At 41.6% G+C, this 20729-nt stretch overlaps 1 protein-coding gene across 1 annotated transcript in view; it reads left to right on the top strand.

Annotated features, from left to right (window-relative positions):
* Positions 1-5689: 5689 nt before the first annotated feature.
* The window catches only part of LOC137501537 (pro-resilin-like), a 65856-nt gene continuing 50816 nt past the window's right edge, over positions 5690-20729 (top strand). Inside the window, exon 1 of the mRNA XM_068228694.1 lies at positions 5690-5740. Coding sequence (XP_068084795.1) covers positions 5690-5740 — 51 coding nt within the window. The remainder of the gene's footprint in view (positions 5741-20729) is intronic.

Below are 20729 nucleotides of genomic sequence, written 5' to 3'. Positions count from 1 at the left end.
CTTAGCGTCACACCGACACAGATTGGTCTTACGACGACGATGGGATAGGAAGGGCTAGGAGTGGGAAAGAAGCGGCCGTGGCCTTAATTAAGGTACAGCCCCAGGATTTGTCTGGTGTGAAAATGGGAAACAACGGAAATACATTTTAAGTGCTTCCCACAATGGGGCTCGAACCGAATATTTCCCGGATGCAATCTCACAGCTGCAGGTCCCTAACCGCACGGCCAACTCGCCCGCTAAATAAAATCACTAAAAAGGAGTTAATATTTTACTATCAATACTGATGCTTTAATGAAATTACACAAGTTTGAAACTGTGAAGTTGGAAGTTACTTACAGTCCAGTCCCAGACATGTCAGTACGTTGACGTGTTCGGATATCCAGTAATCGGGAGATAGCGGGTTCGAGCCCCACTGTCGGCAGCCCTGAAGATGGTTTTCCGTGGTTTCCCATTTTCACACCAGGCAAATGCCGGGGTTGTACCTTAATTAAGGCCACGGCCGCTTCCTTCCACTTCCTAGGCCTTTCCTATCCCATCGTCGCCATAAGATGTACCTTAATTAAGACGTAAAGCAAATAGCAAAAAAAAAAGACATGTTCGGAACTAAGGGCCATCTTTCTCCCTGAGCACTCTGTCGCAGGTAACTGAAGCAGCTGGAATGAAAAGCAATACTTTTCTCTACGGAAGCTGGACTGAATGTACTTTCCACCATTGAAGAGGGTCTGCGAAATCATCTTCTGGTTCCACCAACGGCGTGTAAACTGCAATGGCATGAGCAGAATCCTGTTCATCTTCATCGGATAAATAATTCAGTTTCCTCTTCTTGTGGCATGGTTTTACTGGAACTTGTTCACCAGCCACGTTTCTCTCAAAAATTCCTTTTCACACGGATTCCCGGTCTTACTTTTCAATACATCTTAAGATATTACCTTCCTGATACGTCTTCAGATTACACCAATAATTTATCCTAGCTTTTAAATTTTCCAAGGGTCCTTTTAAATCTTTATCTAAACGTAGGATCGATATCGGAGTAACGTAAAGATAGTTTTGAATGTGTTACTGCAGGCAAGACAATACTGCCTGTCAAAGAACTGGTGGGCAGACTACCAAGTGCTAATGAACACGTACAAAGCCATTATTAGGGCTAAATTAGACTATGACAGCATTGTATACAATTCCGCAAGAATGTGTTCACTCAAAATCCTTGATTCCATCCAGTCCACAGCTCTTCGAATTGCTCTAGGAGCCTTCCGTACCAGTCCAGTAGCCAGCATTCAAATAGAAGCAAATGAACCACCACTCGCAATTAGACGTAGACAACTAAGTTTGACTTACGCGCTCAAGGTAGCAACTATGAGTGAATCAAGAATTAAGTTGTATGCATTTTCCTAACAAGCACCAAAGTACACACATTAAATCAGGATCACAACCACAGCCCTTCAATGTCAGAATAGCCAAGTTTCTTGAAGAATTAAATTTAAACATCCCTCCAATACACCTCGCAGACAACTCTCTTAATGTCCCGCCATGGACTAGTACCCTTCCAATAATTAACTTTGAAATAAATTACAGTGTCAAAGATGAAATTGACAGATCTCACTACCATCAATTATTTCTTGAAATTTCTAATAAATACCCAAGGCACACTGCAATCTATACTGATGGATCAAAATGTGAGGAAAGAAATGGATGTAGGATTATATATCCTGAACGTACCATGCTATAGCGATTGCCTGACTACTATACAGTCTTCTCTAATGAGCTGTTCGCAATAAAGCAGGCTATGCTACATATTTTGAAAACCAGCACCTGCAATAACTTCATCATTTTTTCTGATTCAAAAAGTGCATTAAATGCAATAGAAAGTCCGTCATCGAAACACATCCTTGTACAAGAAATACAACTGTTGTTTAACAACATCATGAAAGAAGGCAAACAAGTCATCCTTGTGTGGATACCCCCTCATAGGGGTATTCAAGGCAATGAATCTGCTGATCAAGCAGCTAAAGACGCTACTTACCTCCCGCTAGGCGATCTAACAATAGCTACCCCTCACACTGACATTATTGCCTATGCTAAAACGAAATTATACCAACAGTGGAAGATAAAATGGCTTCAAACTTCAAACAGCAAACTCCACGAAGTAACAACGGAATCTACAGTACAACACTAGCTTCACAACCTTCACAGGCAAGATCAAGTCCTAATAACTAGAATACGGATCGGCCACTCCAAGATAAGTCACAGCTACCTCCTTGAGAAGAAACTGCCTCCCATATGTACAGCATGCAATAGTGTGTTGACTGTGAAGCACATTATTACAGACTGTTCACTTATGACAAATGGCGCCAGTACCACGGTATACCTAAGGATATTAAGGGGGCACTCTCATCTCCTTCACTGTGCAAACAAATTATCAAGTTTTTCAAAGACACTGGTCTGTATTCAAAAATTTAACTCTTCAGTTTAAAATACCACAATCTTTTATATTCTTTCATTCTTCACTCTACTGTAATTTAATGTAAATTCTACAGTTAGAAGTCACGATAAGTTAAAGTGACTCTAAATTAACTTAATAAAAAAATACTGCCTGTCACATATTTGTTACAACCAAGGAGGTGATTTTTCTAAACATGCCTTAAGACACACGATCACTTTTTTATGATCTGACATTCAATAGTTGTTAGAAGTCTGATATTAGAACGGCGGGTCGACAGGACGTTTATAATATTCCTGTAAGCTTTCATAAGGCTCTCGAACATTAACTGTGTGCTATTCCATCGAGTAAATATGTCCTGTTTTATTTCACATCCATCAGAGCCTTCTTCTTTAAGTTTTTATCAAGCTGATCTTCCAGATAAGGGCGTGTTTAAAATATCACTATATTTTCCGGCACTTTGAAATTAATGCTTTTACAGCAGAATTCTTGATAGCTTTGTTTAAACTTTATTGTAGAACATGTCCTGCATACTTGTAATTTTGAACATTTACTTGAGATTAACAAATTCTGTTTGTTTCAATTCGTATGCTAATTTTGTTATTTTGATGTGTTTATTTACTCTGTTACCTTGTCTCTAGAGGGAAGGTGGTAAGTATGAGATTTCAGATCTTCCCGTAAAACATCTTCAAGACCACGGTCAGAGACAATGTTTACCGGCTTACTATTCTGCACAATCCACTTCCCTAGTTTATTCGTAATTTCAATTTTCTTATTAGAGGACACAGGCTTCGCTATTAGGTGCTCTAACCTTGACTGAGATGACGGACTAGTAGAGACATTGATGAATGCAAATACACTTTAAAAGGAATTATGTTGAAGGCTCCTTGTAATTCCAGCATGACTGAAGGATTTTCCATATTTCCTACAAAAGAACTGTTTTCTGTCTGTCATCTTACAAAATTCATTTAATTTAAATCCGGAACTTTCACAAATTTTCCTCGCATCGGTTCATAAGCCATATTTGTAACTGAAGATCTAGTGAATAACTACCTCACAATATCTGAGGTTTAAGTCGTCATCTGCTGCGCTTCTCTAGCAACTGGTATCCTTCCATTCGCACATTACTTGGAAATTCCCCGAAATCCCGAATTGACAATCTCTTCAGTATCCTTTCACCCCAACCAAACCATTACGCCTCTTGATTGTGTTTTGTAAAAGTCCGTAAATATACTGCAATAGCCTGGCTGGTATTTCTTTTCCATAGTTTGTAAAAGCAATGGTCATAACCATCCTTTTAGAAGAAAGGAATTAAGGTGGTGTTATGAACATCAGATTACTTTAATGACCTGTCAATCACACAATAGCTGAGGCTAGCACACCAAATGGCAAATAACAATACAATACACAGGTTTTGTGCCACCAAAATTATTATTATTCTTTCACCTAAGTACTATTTTAATCGGTTCGATTAATCAGTTAGAGATCATTGATCTGTTAATCGGATTTTATATTAATCTGTTCGATTAATCGATTAAATCGGCAGCTCTAATTATTATTATTATTATTATTATTATTAGACACCATTGTTAATCTTCATTCGCAATATATACCACTTTCCGTAACGGAAAACTTTCCCGAGTTGTGCTCGAATTCATTTCAATATCCATTCCAGAAATCTTCTTTAATTCACTTCCTAAATATGTCTCTTATTTTCATTTCTTCTTCTCTTCCTCTCTTTCATCTTTATCTCCATATTTTCTGAATTTTCTCTGTATATCTACAATTTTCAAACTTGATATTTACTGTATGACACTGCGCCAGCACCTTTTCCACAACCTTTCCCTGAATCTTAATATTATCTACAAACTATGTAGTGCTTTGAGGAAGTCACTCCTCATCGTTCCCCATGGCGGAAAGGCCCCTAAGGGCCATGGCCTACAAGCGACCGCTGCTCAGCCCGACGGCCTGCGGATTATGAGGTGTAGTGTTCAGCATGACGAATCCTCTCGGCCGTTATTCTCGGCTGTCGAGACCGGGGCCGCCACCCCACCGTCAGACAGCTCTTTAGTTGTAATCATTTAGGCTGAGTGGACCTCGGACCAACCCTCAGGTCCAGGTAAAAATTTCTTGTCCTGGCCGGGAATCAAACCCGGGGCTCTCTGAGTAAGAAGCAGGCACGCTGCTCCCGCACCATGGGGCCGACAACATCTTACACAATATGCTTGAGTATATCATTGCCATCGACTTATGTGGTGACCCAATGAGTGTACAAAATTCGTTGGAACTACTTAACCAACAGGTACACACACAATATTGTGTTACCTCAATATGCTGTCCTCGGCTTCCTACACTCAACAGTCATTAAAATCTTCATCAAGCGACGTCTAATTTCATTTTAAAATACATTTATATAATCGGTAATGTACTTTAGAAGACATTTAACTCTCGGTAAAGGTTATTTGGAACGTTATTTTAATGCGCAGAGCTTTATACCTATGTAATTAAATCCGCTATACGGAAGAAATCAACACTTTATTATATCTTACGTAGTGACCTAGTTTGGTGCCTGAGACACGAATCAAACAAGGAATGGAAAGTTTAGATGGATGGACTTGGTTTACTTCACCTACTGCATGAACTGGTAGAATTTCTTAGTTCGATTAATCGATTAAATTGACAGCTCTAATTATTATTATTATTATTATTATTATTATTATTATTATTATTATTATTATTATTATTATTATTATTAACTGAAACACAGTTCTACTCTACTGCACTACCCACATCAAATCTGTCCAGTTCAGAAATGTCCTTGACAGTTTGACCGGTCCATAGCCTGGAGATTAAGAGAGGGAGAATATCCACAAGGGATAGCTGCCCTAGAACAAGGGGTACCGTACGGTAACAGCATCAAATAGATAATAATTTTCGCACTATTTACCTTAGGATAAAATAAGCTTATAAATATATATATATATTTTTTTAAAAGTTTGAATTTCCCCTGTTGTAGCCTTACAGCTATCCCCGATCAGGAAAACTTTATTTTTCTTTACATATACCGTACAGATGATGATTTACCATTGCCAATGAATCTCGTAAAACTTCTAATTGTTGGATGAATAATAACGCCGATGTTTCTCTTGCTGTCGATCGCGACAATGTCTGCACGTTTACGGGATCCATCACTATAGGTGAGCCGGCGTAAGGTTGCACATGACAGCTGCGCACTATGTTGGTCACACTGCAATGGCGCACGAAGCGATGTTGCCGCCGCAACAACAGCTGATTGCACGACACGTGAGTTTCAAAAACATGGGAGAAATACTTTTAATGTCATCGCAATGATACACAACACAAATACAAATGAAATCGGCCGACAAAATCGACCTTTTAACACACCGATTAAATTTACAATAAAATACTTCATCACACAAAATAATACGAGATAAATATACTACGGAGTTCTTATTAACGCGACGTTAGAAAATACGGAAGAAATCGGCCGACAATAATCTCATTTCAAATACACCAATAAATGTTAGAATAATAGTCTACAGGTACACCAGTATTAACACAAAAGGTTTCAAGTAAAATAAAGTACATACAATTTACGAAAATTCATAAATCTTATTTTCATACCGAATTCACACAGGTAGAGGCTCTATACCCTCCAGATCACTGCCATCACTACCGTCGCCTTCGTTGTCGTCTAGGCAGATCATCAATTCCTTACAGTCACTGATGATGCCATGTATTGCCATTGCCGAGTTAATGAATGTTGCGACATAGCTTTCTTCCTCCACAAAGCCGCATCCATTCGAGCAATACCCTCCCGGAGCAGTCCTTCCACTTCAGTAATTGTGAATGACCTGTTATTAGTGCGTACGTAATGTTTTACTTCACCCCATACCGTACAACTCAATGAGGTTGAAGTGACAGTGGTACGGCGGCAACCTAATAACCTCGTGCCCTTGGTGCTTCGCTACCTCGTCGGCTAATTTAGTCATACAAATATGCGCTCGGATATTTCTTTACTGCAGCCATTCCACTAACAGCTCTTTACGGGCGCTCGAAGTAGGTGTCCTGTTCATTATTACAGAGTGGTAAGGTGCATTGTCCGTAACAATGACAGAAGGGACTTTTTTGATCTGTAATAATCGTGAACTTGTCTTCGTATTTCATCAGCATGGAAATAATTATATCCTGTTTCAGGAGTTGGCTTAATTCGTTTCTTTCTCAGAGTGCTGTGAAACAAGTCCCTACTATCAGGCCCGTTTCCGCTACCCCTATGTTCCACAGTCCCTTTTTCCTTCTGTTCTTGGAGACGAACACCTGTCTGAATAACAGTACGTTTTGAAAGCCCTTAATGTTTGACATATGCGTTCCACAACTTGATCTGCAGGAACAGAGAGATGGCTACACAAGCGTACGAATTTCCTCTGCCTCTCGTAAAACTCACTAGTTCTCCGCACTAATTCTAACGCCTGACCATTAAGAGTAACTCCGCGGCGCAAAGGGTTATCACTTCGCGGTTCATGACTATGTTGTCGTTTACGTCACATCGCACTGCATTCGTTAAAATAAAATTTCACGATTATCTCACAAAGAAAACAAAACTTTCATAAACAAGCGAATCACACCTGACCACGTGCTAGCGGCGACAGACAAAACGGCAACACTTCAATATGGTAGTCAAGCTAGTTATAGATAGCACCACCGTACTACATACATTGCCAACAACAATCAACTGAAAATAGTTCGTATTTATTTTGTGGCTCGCTTAAACGTCATAATATTTTTAAATGGTCATTTTTGTATAAGGAAATAAAATATTATAAGCACTATACGGAATTAAATACGAATTAACATGAATAAAATGCGTAACTGTATCTCACATAAAAAGTAGTAGATTGGTGATTCTGACTGACGGGTGACGTTTTCATTTCTGTAGTGTTGCCAACATGACTTACAACTGTCAAGTGCAACCTTGTGCTGGCCCACCTATAGAGATACAGTGCACTTCTTCAAAGACTTCAAATCTGCCAGATTTTTTGAGAAGTTCTGCGATACTACTCCTGACCCTATGGTGCCTGTTATTTCTCAATAGTTCCCCTTTCGAGCAAAAACCAAGAACATGAGGGAGGGTTTCTATCTCGTTGCAGTGACGGCAACGATTTTCTTGGCTTCTACCGGGAACGCTTCGGACTGCTATCACATTGCAGTTCATTTTAATGGTATTAGTCCATTGGGAAGTTTAAAGTCCTTTCTTCGTTGTGATCCAGGTGTTTGATTGTGTCCATTTTGAAAAATACGAGACACCTTTTCCACGGTGTGGTAGTTTTTTCCATGTTTCAAACTGCTGATCTCTCAGTTTCTTCCGAAGCGTCTATCTTAGGTTGCTCATCGGGAGCGAAGCCAAGGCTTCTCAGACTACCCTTTATTTATTGTTGAAAATTTCTTGTTTGTACCAGAAGTGGGTCAACAACAGAGTCCAGTCTGTTACAGATGTTAATATGTTGGAGGAAAGCTTCCCATGGCGCTCTCGTAATGCCCAATCCACGAACTTTTTTTGAGCTGGAGAGCATACAGTCTGAACAATCCGTTGGTAAACCAATTATTTCGTTTACTGTACTTTTGATTAATTTATCGACATCACCTAAAAACCCGCGTCGGAGTTTCGATAAGGGTGCACACTGTAAAGGATAAATCAAGCTCGGCCAGATGTATTGATTTATAATGTTAATTTTCTGATCTGGTTTAAGAAAAATTAAGTTCGCAAGTCTCGATAAATTTTCGCTTAGTTTATATGATTTCGTTGTTGTATGTAACACCCAAATATTTAAGGTTTTCCTGTCCACTGACAGTCCTAATAACAACGTTTATCAGTTGCCCATTCTCAATAATTATAGCTTTTGAGTTAAAAGTATTCAGTGTGAGCCCTACTTTGGAAAGGCACTGGCTTGCTGTGTCAAACGTAAGTGCTGCTGATTTTTTATCTTCAGATATTAACGCAATATCATCAGCAACACCTAGCGCTAACACGTTGTCGATTTTAGCCGAATTGAGAAGTATGTTCTAAGTCGTTTAACTCCCTTAATATGAAATCAATCGCCAAATTACACAGAAGAGGCGATAGAAGCGAACCTTAAGCTGCTCCCCTATGAACTTGAATTTACTTAGTTCCAGTGATCGCGTCTACTTCCAAATGAATCAAATTATTCCTGAAAAGAGATAATATTAAAGACTTTAGCTTCTTGGGAGCAGATGTCGAATTTAGTGCATATTCCAAATGATTATGACCAATATTATCGAACGCTTTGGATACATCTAGAAAAGTGATGCGATAATTCTCTTTTTTACGTTTCGCGTCTTGAAGACAACTGTTGACCAAAGATGAATTTATGAATGTATCTGGTGCAGACACAAAACCTCTTTGCTGGGTTGACAAGTCAATGAAAGGTCTATTTTTTCTTTCCAGACTTCTTTCAATGATACTACTTAAAACAGAATAAATTGTTATTGAACGCCAGTTACGTTTGGATCTCCTGATTTAAATTACAGTAGGCCTATATTTAAAACTTCGCGGAACATAATCGCAGGTTATCATTATATTTGCTATCATACTGATGATTTTCGAACATTGGATTTCCTTTATGGTCTTAAAAAGTACCTGATCAGGGCCAGGAGCAGTATCAACATTTATTCCCTTCATAGCTTGTTGAATCTTCTCGTCTGTCACGCAACAGTCATATTCGTTATCCTCCTCATCAGAAGAAGTGCAGTTACTTAGAATAGCAGGATTTTCTGCGCCAATGGAATTTGAATAGAAGTCATATACTTCAGAAGCAGGAAGTGTACATTGTTTACCTTCAGTATTTGTCATAATATTTTGAAAAAGCATTCTTTCTTCTATAATAGTAATAATGTTGAACCAGATCACAGATTATACTGATTTCGTTTATTATCCCTAAACCGTTTATCACGGCGCTGAGGATTGCTACAAGTAGAATATTTTGAAGGTTCACATTTAATTTGCCTAACATTTCTCGCTCTGAAATATTTTACTGCTGGATGTTCAGGACCTTTGCACTTAGATGTTGCCCTACGCAAAACATCAGTGAACTTCTCTATTACGCTGTCAAATTTTTCTTCATCTTTAAATCCATTTTTAATTTCTAAGAACTGTTGTTCCTAAAACATCAAATTATCATCATCGGAATTCGCGTCCGAATTATAAGTTTTGACATTATGGGGTATCAGATCATCCTGCACCCCATATCGCTGGGTAATGTTTTGCCTGTGTATATCGGGATGAGCAAGAACTATATGAATATTGACACAACGAAATGTTTTACCACAATACGAACAAGTATCAGGTTTTTTCAATTCAGGATTGCTATGTTCCCATTTACGGTTATGGTGTTCCTCACCGTTGTTGATAGTTTCAAATATTATTGACAGAAGAATTTAAACTATCATCTGATTCTGAATCACATTCTCTATAATTAGGGCGATGATATCTGCCCAGGTTAGAATTGACTCCTGTGTCCAAAGATGATGTTGATAGTAGGTCCAACGTCAATGATGGTAGAATGAATCAGTATGGCTAGTATGATAAACTATATTTTCAGAGATTAATTTGTCTCGATGCGACTTTGATAAGTGTATACGCAGACCAGGGATATTCTTAAAATTCCTTTTACACAGTGTACAACTATCTTGAGACTGCTCGGTATCTCTTCTGTCCATCCTTGGTGTAAGGTTATATACCAAACATTATGTAGACAGCATTCAAAATTCAAACAAAGACTATAAAAGCAACGAACGTTCAAAAATAAACGGAATAATAACCTCGAAACGAAGCAATCCAAAAGATAAAACTATAAAAACTTATAAAACAGTAATTTTACGAAGCTCAACTTCGTTGTTTCGTAGCAACGACGTAAACAAAATAAGCCCTACAAAATAAAATCACATAATAACTTTTTAAAAGCAACGAGCAGCAGACCGTTCTATAAAACATGAAATACATCTCCCTAAAGTCACAAGAAACTCAGTAACAATGTAAAACTATCATAAGAAACCACACTAGCGTTTATAAATAGAGCCAGCATGTAAACAAACCACCAGTCAGTTTACAACCTCCTGATACCACCTCTGCCACCTCAAGGGCAGTGTCTTGGAGCGTGAGATTTTGGGTCGGGGGTACAACTGCGGAGGAGGACCAGTGGTTCACCCAGGCGGCCTCACCTGCTATGCTGAACAGGGGCCTTGTGGGGGAGTGGGGAGATTGGAAGGGATAGTCAAAGAGGAGGGAAGGAAGCGGCCGTGGCCTTAAGTTAGGTACTATCCCGGCATTTGCCTGGAGGGGAAGTGGGAAACCATGGAAAACCACTTTGAGGATGACTGAAGTGATATTCGAACCCACCTCTACTCAGTTGACCGCCCGAGGCTGAGTGGACCCCGTTCCAGCGGTTGTACCACTTTTGAAGTTTCGTTGCAGAGCCGGGAATCGAACCCACACCTCCGTGGGTGGTGGAAAATCACCCTAACCACTACACCACAGAGACGAACTGGAGATTAAATGCTATTAAATGTTATTTTGTCGTAATGGTTCCTTAGAACACACGCAGGACCCAATTGCGCTCGTTAACCAAAATATACCATACTGTATCAGTAGAGGAGCAAAGACAGTTCAACGGCCCTCCAATCAGAGGCTCACGTTTTGTAAACAAAGCCAAGAGATTTTTGACAGCTGTCAAGCTTTTTTGACGGCTGGCAGCTGCCATCTTTAAAAAAAGACAGCATCACTAACTTGCAGTGATGCTATCTTGACGGGGCTAAAACTGCATGGCTGCCACCTTATGCACGTGGGCGCTCGAAATTTGAAATTCCACGGCTATCATTTTTAACCACGTTGGCATGGTAGGCTTTATTGATTTAGGGGGAGTAGGGGGCTTAAAGAGGCAGTCCTCTTTCCCCTGTCACCACTTAACAAAAGTAAGGGACGGGTGAGTGAGAGATGTGCTCTCTTTCTCTCCCTAGAGGTCCACTCCCGTAGCGACGTCTCCTCTTCAAGAAATATATTGCCCTGGGCCAGGGCACGGCCGCCTCTTACGAGGCAAGCGAGGAACACTTTGTCTAAAGTTACTCGTCCACGGTGCAACTAAAATGGCATAAAACTTCGATTTGAGCAAGAAAAGTTGAGTGGCTTCATGTAAACAGTCATGCAATTCGAAAAGTTGCATGTGCCACTCGAATTCTGCGCCAACTTCCAAGTTGCGTGCAATGTCAAAAGTGGCATCGTGTACACGTCAGAAGAGAGGAAATTGCGCCATCTGAAAGTTGCGTGAAAAGTTTAGATCATTTTTGTGGCGCAACTTTCTCACGTGGTCGCCTGCTGTGGCATTATATGGTGTTTTGAGAGGTTCACACTCGGGATACGTACCTGTATATTCTTTATTGTAAATGAAATATAACCATGACAATAAAGTAATATTTATATACCTTTAAGTTGTCTTCTTTCATCACTCTGTAAATAGCATCACAAACTTCATGTATTACAGGCGAAATAACCTTTTTTAAACGGCTTACCTGTTGTTAAATAGGCCTATCTCGATGTCAACATAAAGTGTTTCGTTGGTGATATTGCTTTTCTCATTGGCGTGTCTTTCTTTTGTATCAACGGCGCTACTCGTCTCAGCAGATATTCAAAATCAGTCGCTGACATTCGCCGGAAAATCTTGTAGAAGACTTGGTCTCCCATGTACAATTCCTGTAGCAAGTTATTAACAACTCCACAATGTTCACGACCTAAAATCCATTCCCTCAACTCAATATTTCCGTTCCGCTCTTTCCCGTCTTTATTTTCGTCCCCATAATAAAATCAGCCATAACAAGGTGCCGTAACACCTCGCCAGAAGACATACATGCTACTATCAACACTCACGTCCGCTAGAACAGCTGACTAGGAGAATTGCATGCGAGAAAACTTGCGCCACTTAAGTAGCGTGGTGTAAACACTCGGTGCAAAATTTATTTGGGCGCTCAAGTTTTTGTGTTGCGCAACAAGAAGAAAGGCAAACTTGCTTGCTGTGTGTAAACAGTTTGCCATTTTTCTTGCACAACACAAAAGTGGCATGCAGGTTTTGTTGCATCGTGGACGAAAAAGTTTACACCCGTATTTATACGTACGTTGAGCGGGTGGGGGAGAATGCATAGATCAGCATGCAGTGCGCGCGCAGTTCGATGAACAGTGGAGGAGCGTGGGCACATGAGACCGTTGTACACTTTAGCGGAAGAATTTTAGTACGATAGTCGATGTGTATACATATCGATTGGTGCGTGCGCACACATGCGATGTTTGCACACTCTGCCGGAAGAAGTTTAGTACGATAGTCGATGTGTACACATATCGATAGGTGCTCGAGCACACATGCGATTGTTGTATACTCTGGCGGAAAAATTTTAGTACGATAGTCGATGCATGCATAATCGATAGGAGATGTGTACACACTCTACGGGCGGAAAATAAGAAAAACCTACTGCTGCTACGTTCGCGAGAGTTTTAAACATGGCTATTCTTTCTGCTGCTATGTTTACGAGATTTTTAAACATGGCTATTCTTAGTGCAGCTATCTTGACAGATTCTAACCTTATTGCTGCAATGTTAACAAGACTAGAATCGAGCATTATAGTCGATGCCGTTACCTACAACAGGTGTTCAGTACACTGAATAACTGATTAAACACGTTTACCGCTTAGCAGGGGATACCTTTGTCCTATGAAGATGGATTCGAACAGAGAAAAAAATATATCGTCTACTGCAATGGTAACAAGACTAGAATCGCACACTATAGTCGATGGCGTTACCTAAAACAGGTGGTCAGAACACTGACTGCTGTGTTCAGAACACAAAATAACATGTTTACTGAACCGCTACCTTAGCTCCTCGAGTAGCCCTTAGGTCTAGGGAAAAAATCTCTGACCTGAACGAGAATCGACCCCGGGGTTTCTGGGTGAGATGCACGCTCGTTACACTACGGGCCGACATTAACAATAAGAAAAATCCAAAATTCTACAGCACAACAGCCCTATCAAAGTGCCTTGGCCTGCTAAGCGACTGCTGCTCAAATAATGGGGGTTAGCTATCTTAGGTAATGAATAGTAGAAGTGAATGTAAAATCGCATGTAAGGTCGAGGCTTCGATTTACACAACTCCCGCGACCTCCGGCTAAGAGGCAGGCACGCTACGGGGGGCCGGCAGCGTAGACTACAAAAAATTTCCCTTACATCGCTGAGAGAATCGTAAGAGGTAAATCGGGAATGGTGTTTGAGCAGCAGTTGTTTGGTAGACACTGGGTTCGACTTCTAAGTAGACCTCGAAACTACCCCTATGCCTTTCCTGTTGGCAACCCTAGGATGTAATTACTACTGCATATTCTGTATTGAATGGTAGTACTGACTTGGCCGGGAATCAAACACGGAACCTCCGGCTAAGAGGCAGGCACGCTACGGGGACCGGTACACTACATAAAAATCTCTGACTTCGCTAAGAATCGAACTTGGAGAGTTAAAAAGAAGCTAATAGGCACAGTTTCCCCTGCCAGTCGTAAGAGGTAAACCGGGAATAATATTTGAGCAGCAGTTGTTCGGTAGACCCCGGGTTCGATTTCTAATGACGTAAGCTAAGTAGACCTCGAACTAGCACTCAGGTCGAGAGAAAAATCACTCACCTCACCGGGAATCGTACTCCGGCTACGAGGTAGGCATGCTACGGGGGGCGGTACACTATATAAAAATCTTTGACCTCGCCTGGAACCGAACTTGGAGTGCTAAGGAAAGAAGCCGGCATAAACAGATTGTAGACTACGAGTGGCATAAACAGAGTATGTTTTGGAGCTTCTAGGCAAGCATGAAGCGACGTATAAGCTGCTGTGTCCTAGTGCGCTCTCGCTTCTCTATTAGTGTTGGCTACTGAATGCATGATTCGAAGCAGTGTATCGATTCATTGAAGTGTCCGAGTGAATCGATCCACAGGAACGGTGAGCTCACGGCACATGATTCAGCTTACTCCCAGCGGACAGTGCTGAGTGGCGCACTCACTGGACGTTGACGGGGAGCCGAGCTTCCGCTGCAGCGAGACAGTGAATCATGGCACATCGAAAGAATCGTGAACGAACGCGGCTCAGTGAGACACATGATACGCACGGCTCCTTATCGGCTCACTGGACACGCGGAGAGCCGAGCTTCCGCTGCAGCGAGACAGTGAATCATGGCACATCGAAAGAATCGTGAACGAGCGCGGCTCAATGAGACACATGATACACACGGCTCCTTATCGGCTCACTGGACACGCGGAGAGCCGAGCTTCCGCTGCAGCGAGACATACAGTGAGCCATGGTACACCGAAAGAATCGTGAACGAGCACAGCTCAGCGAGACACAAGATACGCACGGCTCCTTATCGGCTCACTGCAGCGAGACATACAGTGAGCCATGCTACACTGAAAGAATCGTATGCTATAATGGACTCTCGACCTCAGCTCATTTGAAAATAATGCCCATTTGCATTCACTGTCCTCTTCTTACAGGGAGGTTTAAATAATAGATGGATTTATTTGCAGTGTTAAAAAGGTAGTCACAACATAATTCTGAAGTAGCTAGTAAGTAGGTAGGCTATTAGGTTATGCTATTTATTAGTTTAATGAATCTTAGTATTATAACTTAGTTGACATTTGACGATTAAACTCGACTCTAGCCTGCCCTATGACTATGAGTCATGCTCATGACCACTCAAAAGTACCTGTTTTATATTGGGAAGAACGGCACAGTATTCTCTCAGTTCATATGTCACATCGTTGCACAAGACTTCAATCATATGTGGACAGACACAATAACAGTAAGCTATGTTGAATCAGAAAACCAGCGGGCTACTGTACATCTCGGGTAGCCTATACAAAATATGACGATTAAAAAATCCTCAGCTGATAGAAAAATACATATTTTCAAAAATGACTGAGCGAGTTGTCGTGCGGTTAATATCGCGTGGCTATGCGCTTGCATTCGGGGGATGGTGGGTTCGAATCCCACCGTCGGCAGCCGTTAAGTTGGTTTTCCGTAGTTTCCCCATTTTCACACCAGGAAATGCTGGGACTGTACCTTAATTCAGGCCATGGCTGCTACCTTCCTAATCCTAATCTTTCCCACCCTGCGTCGCCGGAAACCTTCGATGTATTAGAGTAACTAGCATTTTTTCTAAGAAAGGAGTTCATAGTATGAAGACCAGATGGCAGCTGCGAGCACTGAATGCTGTTGTTGCTGTCTTACCAGCACATAGTACACAGATGCAGTAGGAGCGGTGACCAATGAGCCGTGAATCGGATCACTGTATCGATTCAGTAACGTGAACGGAATCAAATGAATCGATTCAGTAAAATGAATCGAATGTCCCATCACTATTCTCTATTGTTCAGAGCACAGCTGCGTATCTTTGCACATAGAATATAACCTGCCAGCGTTTTTGCGAACGTTTGGATGACGAGGTACAAAGTACATGTTCATCGAAACTGTACAAAAGAATGCACACAAACGTTGTTGTCTTAATAAAATCCACAGCCTCTTTAACCGGGTTACTGGGATAGAATACATTCGCAGCGGTTAAGAACAGAAATTACTGGAATAGAATAGGATGTCGGAAGTTGATACTAGCTCATGCATCTACCTGCTAAACTAAGTAGCTCAAACAGTTGAGGTATTTACTTTTTAACTCAACTTGGCAAGTTCGGTCCTAGTTCAGTCCGGTAGTATTTGAAATACGCCAGCCTCCTGTAAAGAACACTTGCAAGACTAAATTCTGGCACTTCGCTCTCTCTCTGCAGCGGTTGCTTGGTAGACATCGAGTTGGATTCTCGGTAAGGACAGAGATTTTTACTTAAGAGATAAGTCTGTCTAGCTCAAACGACAGTGCATTAAGACCTACTCTTTACAGGATACCTGCTAAACTAAGTAGCTCAATCGGTTGAGGTATTTACTTTTCAACTCACCTTGACAAGTGCAATCCTAGCTCAGTCCGGTATTATTTCAATACGCCAGCCTCGTGTTACTAGCATGTAAAAGGACACCTGTAGGACTAAATTCCTGCACTTCGCCATCTCTGCAGCGGTTGCTTGGCAGACCTTGGGTTAGATTCTCGGTAAAGACAGAGATTTTTACTTAAGAGCTGCTTCGTGCAAGCTTCAGACTAAGCAAGATGCATAAATACGTTAGCTTCGTACTAGACACAGGTCAGTAGCCTCGTAGTCTTTAACCCAAGTTATACCCTTAGAAGGTCAAATAAGTAGAGGTAAGTTCTATTCGTACCTCAACTATGCTAGAAATTATTTTGTCCAGGAAAATGCCGGGATAGTACCTAACTTAAGGCCGCTTCCTTAACAAATTTAGGGGTAGCAGTGTTAGATCGCTACAATGGGACACTCAGCCGTTACTGTAGGAGTTTGAAAGGAACAAGAGTTGACCAAGGTAAGTCGGATAGGATAAATGATGCAGTGAGTAAACTTTTGTTACTACTGTACGCAACCAAGCTGTGTGCGTGCTAACGTATACACTTTCTGCTGTCCGCATAACAACAAGACAGAGCATGAGAAGTACTCTGTGTGTGGTGTTCAGAGGCGCGGCATTAATCTAGAAGACCGACAAATTAGTCCAGTTTAGTGCATGCTAAGTGCTGAGCGTATCGATTTGTGTATATGTAAACGAATAAACAGTTTAACGTATTCTCTCACTTTGATGGAAGCTGCTTTCAACTAAGCTAGATAAGTGTACTGTTGATAAAAATTCTCTAAAGAAATTAACCATATAGATTTACTTACGATTTGTTTTTCCTTCTTTTTGGAAAATCATCACCATCGTGATTAATATCTGCCGCCGACATTATGCTAGTGCCATCTGCTAAAACAGGAACTTTAATTATTTTAATATTATTATTATTATTATTATTATTATTATTATTATTATTATTATTATTATTATTGATTTTTGTATATTTACGATTTCTTTTCTTTCTTTTTAGTAAATCATCATCGTCATTGATATCTGTCGTTTACTTTATCCGAGTATATCTGCTAAAAAGTAAGTTTATTGATCTGTCTCTGTTTTATACTTGGCATTAACTACATGAAGTACAAACGTATCAGCGATGCAGTCAGTCCCTAATGCAAAACTGTTTCTCATACGGTCGGTTGATGCATGCGTTTTAGTGGGCTACAACATCTACTGTAGCTCGGTGAGGAACGCAGCGGGAAACTACATCACTCCTCAATAACCTAGTACGTCTCTTCAGTAATATCTAGGCTATTTATAACTGCTAATAGCGGAGCTGTTGAGGATCAAACCAGCCTTCGAGCTATGCAGCCAGCCCCTCGTGTAAAACCTTTGCTTATAGGGTCGGTTGGTGCATGCAAAATGTAACAGCCTTTTCCTCTTCCTCCTCCGCTTCCTCCTCTCCTCCTGTGATGTGCAGACGTAGAATTTAAGCAATCGATCCTAACCTTATCTTGCAAAGAAGTGGATGTGTGGTAGGAGGAGGAGGAGGTGGTGAAGAAGGTAATACTTCTAATGATAAACATGTGGACAAAGGAATACATAATCTAAAATAAAAGTATGTACCAATTCTACATTATTTATTAACGTTGCATCTTGTATGTACAGTTACAGTAATTACTTTTCTGCATCTTGAATGATAATATAATTTGCTGTACTACATTCCTATAGAATTAGTAAATCCCCTCCTTATATGACACAACTTAATTATAGCCATAGTCATTCTCTGCATCTTTAATGATAATGTAATTTTTTACACATAGTGGTGTACCTCTCCCTTCTTACAGCCCGAAGGCTGGTTTGGGCCTCCACAGCTCCACCAAAAGCTATCATAGATAACCCATGCATCACTGAAGAGGCATACCAGGGAAATGAGGAGCGAGGTAGTTTTCCATTGCTTTCCTCACCGAGCCAGAAGTTGCAATTGCATATCATTCTGCCAAGCCCACTGAAATGCATGCACCAACTGACCCTGTGAGCGATATTTTCAGACCATTCATAACAGGGACTGGCTGTATAAGGAATGTATTACTAGCATCGCTCATACCTCGGCCAAGGATGAGACTGAGACGGGTCAATGGAAGTAACAAATTGCTCTAGCCCATACCAGAAGGCATAGTGCACTATAAACACTAAATCATGCTAGCAAGGGCATACAGAAAATGTATGTACAGCTATGTTATTTTTACATGTTAGTTATGCATCTTGTAATTTTTACATGTTGCTATACTCCCGTGGAACACTTGTAAGTGAATTACTATCCTACACATGTTTATCATAGAAAGGAAACGGCTAACGACCCTTGAACGTACGCCTTTTGTTTTTTTAACAGATTGTGACTTTTGAGTGTCAAAGGCATACATTTTTGTGCTAAACCAATAAACTCAGTCATGATGTTCATGCCACATTCATCTTTCATAAGCCATATTATTTTCTTGTTCTGTGGTTGAATGTTAAATGGATTGCTAGGTGAAAAGGAAGAAGTCAAAGTATTGAAAATGGTTTCGCATCACATCGTAGAAGTCTGTCTTCCGAATATGGTAAATAAAGCTATCTGTATCCATATACACTGACTGACAGAGCAAATGCAACACCAAGAAAGAGTGGTTCGAAAGGGATGAAAGTTGGGGAAAAAACAGAGACGGCACGGAGGAATAATTGATGTTTATTTCAAACCGATATGTAGGTTACACAATGCGCACGGCATCGACTCAGTAGGATGTAGGACCACCGCGAGCGGCGATGCACGCAGAAACACGTCGAGGTACAGAATCAATAAGAGTGCGGATGGTGTCCTGAGGGATGGTTCTCCATTCTCTGTCAACCATTTGCCACAGTTGGTCGTCCGTACGAGGCTGGGGCAGAGTTTGCAAACGGCGTCCAATGAGATCCCACACGTGTTCGATTGGTGAGAGATCCGGAGAGTACGCTGGCCACGGAAGCATCTTTACACCTCGTAGAGCCTGTTGGGAGATGCGAGCAGTGTGTGGGCGGGCATTATCCTGCTGAAACAGAGCATTGGGCAGCCCCTGAAGGTACGGGAGTGCCACCGGCCGCAGCGCATGCTGCACGTAGCGGTGGGCATTTAACGTGCCTTGAATACGCACTAGAAGTGACGTGGAATCATACGCAATAGCGCCCCAAACCATGATGCCGCGTTGTCTAGCGGTAGGGCGATCCACAGTTACTGCCGGATTTGACCTTTCTCCACGCCGACGCCACACTCGTCTGCGGTGACTATCACTGACAGAACAGAAGCGTTACTCATCGGAGAACACGACGTTCCGCGATTCCCTCATCCAAGTCGCTCTAGCCCGGCACCATGCCAGGCGTGCACGTCTATGCTGTGGAGTCAATGGTAGTCTTCTGAGCGGACGCCGGGAGTGCAGGCCTCCTTCAACCAATCGACAGGAAATTGTTCTGGTCGATATTGGAACAGCCAGGGTGTCTTGCACATGCTGAAGAATGGCGGTTGACGTGGCGTGCGGGGCTGCCACCGCTTGGCGGCGGATGCGCCGATCCTCGGGTGCTGACGTCACTCGGGCTGCGCCTGGACCCCTCACACGTGCCACATGTCCCTGCGCCAACCATCTTCGCCACAGGCGCTGCACCGTGGACACATCCCTATGGGTATCGGCTGCGATTTGACGAAGCGACCAACCTGCCCTTCTCAGCCCGATCACCATACCCTTCGTAAAGTCGTCTGTCTGCTGGAAATGCCTCCGTTGACGGCGGCCTGGCATTCTTAGCTATAAACGTGTCCTGTGGCACACGACAACACGTTCTACAATGACTGTCGGCTGAGAAATCACGGTACTAAGTGGGCCATTCGCCAACGCCGTGTCCCATTTATCGTTCGCTTACGTGCGCAGTACAGCGGCGCATTTCACATCATGAGCATACCTCAGTGACGTCAGTCTACCCTGAAATTGGCATAAAGTTCTGACCACTCCTTCTTGGTGTTGCATTTGCTCTGTCAGTCAGTGTACAAAAGTTTAAGATCAGAAAAATGTTGCTTCGCAAATCCATAATGAAAATCATACATTTTTAATGTTGCAAAATCAAGTATAGCCATTCATTAATAAATTGGCTTAGCATAGACGATCTCAGTTTTTCATTTCAAAGTAAATAAGGTCACATGAGAGGATTTGAAATTTGGTTTTGAGATATACTTGCGTGACCATACC

Source organism: Anabrus simplex, chromosome 7, assembly GCF_040414725.1.
Source record: "Anabrus simplex isolate iqAnaSimp1 chromosome 7, ASM4041472v1, whole genome shotgun sequence".
Taxonomy (NCBI): Eukaryota; Metazoa; Arthropoda; class Insecta; order Orthoptera; family Tettigoniidae; genus Anabrus; species Anabrus simplex.
Note: the sequence above shows the minus strand (reverse complement) of the source record. Positions and strands in the feature narration are given on the sequence as shown.